The sequence below is a fragment of the Ostrea edulis genome, chromosome 7, assembly GCF_947568905.1.
Source record: "Ostrea edulis chromosome 7, xbOstEdul1.1, whole genome shotgun sequence".
Taxonomy (NCBI): Eukaryota; Metazoa; Mollusca; class Bivalvia; order Ostreida; family Ostreidae; genus Ostrea; species Ostrea edulis.
In genome coordinates, this window is record NC_079170.1 from 63,906,732 (window position 1) to 63,915,553 (window position 8,822).

Sequence of the window (8,822 nt, forward strand, 5' to 3'; positions counted from 1 at the left end):
CATTCATTTGCTTTTTCAATAATTGATTGAGGAATATCATACTGACAACATTGCATTTGGTGACAAGTGCATAGTTATTTTAATGTACATCTTGGCGGATGATTGTCACAAACGTCACTGACGGTAAGTGGATTATAATGAATACTACTCATATGCTGTTGAATAACTAAAAAATATAGTCATCACCTCATCTCTTGTTGCTATCTATTTTTAAAAGCATAATTTTATCAAGTTAACTTTCACTACTATTCCAACCATTCTTGTTGATGATTGGATGTACTGATTTTCATCAGTTCTATTTTCATGGCTATTTCATGGTTTAAATCCTTCACATTCAATATATAATGCAGTTAAATGCTAAACTTTGTATTGTGCCCTAATTCAAAATCTCTGAAGTGCTTCACATTAAAAGCATATGATTATACATCAAAATGTCCTGCCTTAAAGAAGTATTATGTGCTGGTAAACGTCTGACCGTCCTTAAACTATTTTGTAAAAAAGATTTAACAACTGTCACTTTCAGTTAAACATTGGAAGCATACTGTAAGTGGTATTAATTTCGCGGTGATAAGAGTTCGCGGTTTTTCATATTGGTCTAATTGGGGTGGTTTTATTTTCGCGGAATTCAAATTTTATTTTGATTACTGGTAACTGTTCAAAACATATTGTGTAACACTTGCAAAATGATTGCGGTGCTTTTAGTTTCGCGGAAAAATCCCCGACCGTGAAAATAGCGAAATTAAAACCACCGCAATCATTTCCCCATTTACAGTATATTGTAGGGTTCCTGGTGTTTTTTGTATTTTAGATCAAATATGACGCATTTTGAAATATCAGCTGAAACTAAACAATGAAGCGCTGTTCTTTTCAGTATTAAAAAGGGCATGACTGGACATATCTTGCTTAAAGATAAATTTCTAGATAAAAATGCCCTATATTCGTACATGCATGATTCATTTCATATCAACCAGTTCCGTTTTCAAAACTTCATTACGTTTTATAACATGTTAACAGATATAGTGATTTAGACAGGGACATTTGATTGTCAATTAGAATCTAGAGTAAAACGGTTTTTAAATTCAATCGTCAAATATTTCAATACTGTGATGCCCGTAATGTATTTTATGCAAGTTATCTCGTCCATTTTCGAATGTTTCATAGGACAAGAATTGATGCAACATGTAATATGACCTAGTTATCTTGATGAGGAAGCTTTGTAGGCAGATTTGGGAAAAGAAATTCGTATGTAATTTGATTATAGGAAATTTTCCATTAGACTGCAACAAAAATAGACTTAACGAATGACAAAAATTCAACCAGCATTCAATAGATAGAGGAATAAAAAATGTTTGCAGAAATGTATTTTACTTTTAGTGATTAGGAAGAAAGACTGCAATGGAAACTAATTCATGTGGAAGGATTATAATTTATCCCTGCTTAAATTAAGTAAATTTTATTTGTATGTTGCATAAAATCCCATTCGAGAATTTTTCATCCACGCAAATTCGAAATATGACTAAGCTATTGACCACTTTACGTAGAACCATATCAATTATTTTTCTCTCTTAAATAGTGTTATAGAAATATACAGTATTCAATAACCTAAGCATGACGCATTGTTTCGCAAAAAGTGTCGCCTTAATTCAGATTTAGAAGATATGTCATTTGTGCATGTCATTGTTTTCAATTATGGAACATCATGATCATAAAACCAAGTTAACCATTCTTACTTGCATGTAATTTTCGTTGTGGCATAAGTAAACTATTCAATAAAATTGTAAAATAACTGTAATCTGAAATACACAAATACATGGACATCATTTGCATACAATCAAATATGCATGGCTAGCTTTATCTAAAACAAAAGCCTATTAGGGTGTCAAATAGATAACGATCACCGATTAAGAACAAGGCTAATAATAAATATATTTGCGATTGGAAGAAATAAAATCAAAAATATATACTTAAAGAGTAATCAGAAGTACTCTTCCAATGAATAGCCTGAGACATTTGTGGAGGTTGCCACCTTAAAAGTGAATAAAAAATCTGATAAAACCAGATATATATAGAACAAGTGTCTTGTTTATTTTAGTAAGGGTCAAGACATAAAACAAATGTCATTACCCATTCTCAATAGGAATTTCGAGGACGTTATGCTAAATATGCATGAAATTCCTTCGTATACATCTTGAAATGAAGGAGCAAGAATTGTCCAAATCTTCATTTTTATCATGTAACCCTAATCGTTTCATGTGAGAATATTAATTCAGCTCTGTATCAATCATGTTCGAATTGAATTCTGCTATACACATGGACATCGATCTTTACTGCTTTTTGTAGTTTTCATATATAACCTTTGTAATGTACATGGCGGAAAGACAACCGCTCATCCTTTAAAGGGACTGGTTCACGTTTTTCGAAAGAAATGTTTTTCAATTTTGATGCTAAAAATTAAAAATATACCTCATTTAATGTTGACAACCAAAATTTGGACCGTCTGAATGCAAGGATAAGAACAATATTTTAGCTTTGATTCTCTGTTATGTAAACAAAGACTCGAGTCTTTTTATGTAAACAAACAAACCAGTGAAACGTTAATTTTGTAATTTAAAGCATGTTCATTTTGTACAATCACAAATTTTAACATTTAAATGACACATTTTACCTAAAGTATACTTGAGATGTGGTATATTTATCTAACTTGAATCAATATCCATTTATTTTGAAAACCCCGTAAACAATAACACACCTCAATCTTTGTTTTGAAAGCAATTAATAAACTCTCTATAATGAGCTTATGTCATGAGAAATAATCTTAATTTTTTTTGTGAAACCTTCAAAACATACTAGACTGTAGATTTTGATCATTTAAAGTGAAAAACAAAATTTGAAGAAAAATCGTGAATCAGTCCCTTTAAGAAACAACAGCTTGTATGCTGCAGTCTTTACTAAAGTTAATACGAAATTCACGTTGAGTCTATTGATGAAGTTACCATCGGATTTCAATCTCCTTTACTCGCCGTTCAGTATATCCACAACAATAGCTATGGGTCGTTTGGGATCCAGAGCAGAAACACTCACACAAATAGGATGAGTCCTACATTTTGAAGAAATAGGACATGATATTTACTCTGTATTTGGGTCTTACATTGAATTCTTATCAAATAAAACTTTTAACAATACACTGGAAACAGCAAATAAAATCTACCAAAGAGTGAAAGTGAAAACGCGCGAATCATTTCTCCAAAATTGTACCTCATATATGAATACGACGCTAGAGGGAGTTGATTTATTTAAGTCTGAAGAGACGAGAGAGAAAATAAATTCCTGGGTCAGTCGGCACACGGAACACAAAATTCAAGGCCTCATTCCAAAAGGTGCACTGAACAGCCTTACATTCATGGTTCAAGTAAACGCCAATTACTTCAACGGAACTGGAAGAATCGGTTTGAAGCTAACGTCACTCGAGTGATTAAATTTGGGAACGGCAAAGGGATCTTTATGACAAACATGATGTCTCAATCAACATTTTCAGATTTTTCAATATGCCGGATATGTTGCTAAAAACAATAGAACTTCCATACGCTGGGAACACTTTAAATATGTTGATTATTCTCCCCACGTCATTGAATGGTTTAGAAAAGCTGAAAAAGAGTTTAACCGTGTCAGTAATCAAGAACGTGATTAACCAACTTTGAAAAAAAAAGAAGAAAGTTAGATTGTATCTTCCATAATTTGAAATGGAATCTTCGTTTTTGTTGATTTCCCATTGATCAGCAATGGGCATGTTATTGCCATTCAACAAAAATAAAGCTGATTTTTAAAGTATGAGGATACAAAATATTTATCTTTGCGAGGTCTTCCACAAAGCTTTTCTCGAGTTGAATGAGAAGGGTACAGAGGCTTCAGCGGGTACAGGAGTCGGTATGATGGGTCGTTCTGGATCACATCGGATCACGCCATCGTTTCGATCCGATGACCCTTTCCTTGTTTTAATCCGGAATCATGCCGGTGACGTCATTTTGTTTGCTGGGAGACTTCATAGTCCACCCCAAATCCATTCTACGGTGTAAATGACATTCGGAATGAACTATATGCATATAACTTAATGGTAAGTATAAATGATTCTATGCAAATAAGATAATCAAAATGCACAATATCCACTAAAACTTTCCTTGTACGTACTGGTATTCTGGGCATGTGATATTTGTACGTACTGGTATTCTGTGAGTATTGGATGTATGTGACAGGCACTGCGTAGGTTTGACATTGACGTCACATTATGACACTATATATTGCTTATTTCGGGGAAAAACAATGTAAACAAAAACGACTTCGGTGCAAAGGCATACACTACATTAATTGAGACAATATCAGTTTGAGAAAAAGCAAAAACCTCCATACAATAGCGGTGTTTGTCGAACTCTCAATCTTGTATTGCTGATAGCTATGGGATTGATCACTGTTCGGTATTTTCACCTATCATTAGATATAACCATATTAAGCTAGATGCTCACTTGTTGAAATGCATTATATTCCATAACCCACTTGAAAATAAAGTATTGGGCAACTGTTGCTATTCCATTCATGGTAGATCATATGGCCATTATAGTACTGATCCACTTTCTGTGAAACCTAAAATATTAAGGCACAATATGCAATGAATAATTAAAAAGTAGATAAACATATCTATTTACATGTAAGGATTATCTCCCTCTCGCATAGCTCTTATCCCTCTAAAGACGAATTTGACTCCACTTTTTTGGCACACTGTTTTTCCCTATGATGGCTCTAAAACTTCATTGTTAGTTCGGATTTCAAACATTTCGGTTGAGTATCACTGAAGAGACATTATTTGTCAAAATGCGCATCTGGTGCATCAAAATTGGTACCGTATAAGTTTTACATGTATCTATCTATTTATATTTCACCATACCTTAAAATGGATGAAATACTGCCAAAAACGGCGTAAAACCATAATCAATCGATCATTCTACCTTACCACAAAATTCATGCTCTTGCTTGCACTAGATCGATTTAGCGTATATTTGATGTTCGCAGTTCGTGTGACGTCATTGAGGTTGTACACTTAAGTCATTCAACATTAGTCTAAACACTTCTAAAAAGGAATCTAACCCGTCCGTAACTGACATGGTTATACTCCTTTTTATACATTGATTCCTTGAGAAAAATTAAAAATAAAAGAAATAAAAAAACCAAAACGTATTTGTTATCTTTATGAACTAATATTTAAATTCCTTTCATTGATGTAGAGGCTACAAATGAAACATTTTTGCTAGTTGTTCACAAAAGCTTACGTGAATGAATAGCCCAATCAACTTTGTTTTTGGATTTTGTTCTTGCGAATGCTAAACCTTTAGGGGTATTGAACTTGTTTTGGTGCAAGTTCCGTTGAAAAATTGCGGCTTTACTTAATAAATCGTAATATTCAGGATGTGTAAATTGCCACAGTTTGGTAGTACCAACATTCCGCTTCAACAAAAGCCATGAAGCATAACAACAACTTTTCCAAAAGACGAGATATTGTTTATCAAAACATACTCTCTAATGCTGTTTTTATTCGTGCAATATCTGTGTAAATTCATATGAAATTGTCATAGAATTACATGTAACATTCTGAGTAAAACAAAACAAAACAGGCAAACATAGGACTATGAAAACATTGAAAATGTTATTCAAGCAGTCTACACCAAAAGCTATTTCATCAAATCAATCTGTTTATTATTTCAAAGGGGTTCTATATCTTTTGTCTGGATCTTGTTCAGAGTTAACGTGGTTCTTACATAAAACAAATTACTAAAATGCGCTTTACAAGGGTAAAACTGTAATGTATCAAGAAAACACAAAAAAGAAATCAAATGACAGTATTGCATAAGATCATATATCTGTAAAATTATCAGAATAAAACACTATAATTAGGATCGACAAATAAAGCTTTTTTATGATGTCTCTGGTTCTTTTTCAGGGTGAGTCTGTCTCTGCTGTATATGCACTACTACTACGTCCGGAGAAGTCCAGCGTTCTCTTTTCAGCAGTAACATGATGGGAAGAGCGAAAGAAACCAACGACGAACCCAACAACATGAAGTTCATCTGCAAGATACACAACACTAATTATATCATGATATCAATTGATATTCAAAGTATTTTAAGGATATGGTAAAATGATATCAATCACTAGAATTCGATTGGATCACATTCATGAACAGTTAAGCAGAAAAAAATGTTTTCACAATGATATTTGTGTCAAAACGTTAAATGTGCAGCGGTAAATCGTATTAGTATAAAAAAAATGGCGTCCAAAAGTTGGATTATGAAATGCTAACACTGTAATTTACCTACTACTCTTCTCGAAATTTATATATACATAACTAGGTCACGTGACTTGGTAAATTATTGTCATATATTATTCCTCGATATGACTTATTACTCGTTGTGTCGCAAAGCAATACGTCATTGTGTATGTAAACATAGATTGGGGAAATCTAAAGATTTATTGCCAAGCTTAAACAGAGAAGTGTAAGTAGGTTTCAGAGCGGAATAAAACAGTTCGATATTGCTAGGAGTTTGAGACTAAACTGGTGTACATTGTATCATGTAATTAAGCGGTAGACTGAGAGATGTTCCGTTGAAAACAAGCAAAAACACGGGAAGAAAATAAAACTGAAGTGCAGGACTGATGATCAGTTTTGAGGTTAGTAAAACACATTGTGCAGAGTCTGAGGGAGATTACGTAGAGACCAGTTTAGGGAAAATACTGTGTCAGAAGTAACTGTGAAAGGATTTCTGTTTCGGTATATACATCACAGACGAATACCAATGGCCATTCCCAATACATTACATACAGAACATTTACATGTACAAGTCCCTTCCTAAATCAATAGTCAGGATAATACGATTAATGCGATATACCACGATATATTAGGTACATTTCCTTTATTTCTATTCATCCATATTCAGATATGGTGTTCTTCAAATCGGATCCGTATGTTGCTTATAAAACGATGTACATTACTTTATATATTATCTGATTACTATCACGATCTTGTTTCACAATACATCCTATAATTGGGTCAAATGCTGTCTGACGTGTTTTATACCGATTGTTAGGTCGTTCTTGGCACACTGATTTGACCCAGAAGTAACTCCGTTTACGTGATCAAGATATAGGGCTCACGGCAGATGTGACCGGTCGACAGGGGATATTTAGTCCTCCTAGGCACCTGATCCCACCTCTGGTATATCCAGGAGTCCGTGTTTGTCCGACTCTTTATTTTGTATTGATGATAGTTATGAGATTGATCACTTTTCGTTATCTTCACCTATCATTAGATATAAGCATATTAAACTCGATGTTCACCTGCTGAAATGCATTATATTCCATTACCCACTCGAAGATAAAGTATTGCGCAACTGTTGCTATTCCATTCATGGTGTATGATATGGCCATTATAGTACTAATCCACTTTCTGTGAAACCTAAAATATTAAGACACAATCTACAATGAATAATTAAAAAGGTAGATAAACATATCTATCTATCTATCTATCTATCATTTCTTTCTTTAATTTCCATTACACACAATTCCTTTGATATATACTTACATAGTTACAACGTAATTCATGTTGGTTGCAAACAACATGGATCTATAAAACGGAATGACGGCAAATTCTGCATAAAACGTGTTCGCTGATTGGACAATTCCAAGTGTTGAAATTATAATAGACATGGCAGAACAAGTGGAAAGAGCGATAACCATAGGATAAACTTTTCTGCTGTAGAAATCCGAATTTCCTGAATAAAATAATGCTTCATAATTATACGTACAAAATAACGTCATTTTTATATATTAGATTCATATATATTCACAGACACATGTACAGGACACAATGTCACTTCGACGGAGGGAGTAATATTGTGGATATTTCTGTTCTGAATGTTTATAGAAATAATGAACAAGTCATAACGTTGAATATTACAAGTTTAGTTGTTTATCTTACAAATAGCAAATCATTTTGCGGTAAAACTTGTGAATTATTTTTTTTATGATTTCTTAGCAAATACACAAAGCAATACATTTGATCTGAGACAACTTTGAATGCCGCAATGCTTTGTGGAAAAAATGATATTGAAATAAGTATGCCCCTTTCTGCGTCGAAACGTCACTAGTGCATTTTTTTCACTGCTTCATATTTGAATGTCTATTTTCTTGCTTTATGCGTTAAGGTGAAAACATCAACGAACAATGATCGAACTCATAATCCCCTGCACCATCACCTTGTTTGTCAGTACCTTGTCATAGCTCTTATCCTTAGACGAATTTTTCTCAGCTTTTTTGGCACACTGTTTCCCCCTATAATAGCTCCAAAACTTCATTGTTATTTCGGAGTTCAAACATTTCGGTTGAGCATCACTGAAGAGACATTATTTGTCGAAATGCGCATCTGGTGCATCAAAATTGGTACCGTATAAGTTTTACATTACAATCACATCATATATTACAAAAAATTAAGAACTCATCAGTCCATTAATACTTGAAGTCACGCTAGTGATAAAGTGCAACATACATGTACATTGACTTGTTATTGATACTCTGCCTGTAGATATTTAAGACGGAAAGTACAAATTCTCAATCAGTTTGGTCAGACAGAATCAATTATGAATACATTATGAAGGCGCCGATGGAGGTGAGGTACATGCATCGTTAATATTGACTTAGATGGAATCTATCGAATCGAAATATATATATATATATATATATATATATATATATATATATATCTGCTTTCAGCATTAGGCAGG

The 8,822-nt window shown here is 33.3% G+C and overlaps 1 protein-coding gene across 1 annotated transcript; it reads left to right on the forward strand.

Annotated features, from left to right (window-relative positions):
• The first annotated feature begins 2,983 nt into the window (after positions 1-2,983).
• On the forward strand, positions 2,984-4,463 carry LOC130048736 (serpin B10-like). Its single transcript, XM_056145776.1, is given in 5 exon segments — positions 2,984-3,082; positions 3,299-3,431; positions 3,434-3,515; positions 3,827-3,920; positions 4,347-4,463. Coding segments are annotated over 5 exon segments (444 nt in total). The 3' UTR covers positions 4,383-4,463.
• The last annotated feature ends 4,359 nt before the right edge of the window (positions 4,464-8,822 follow it).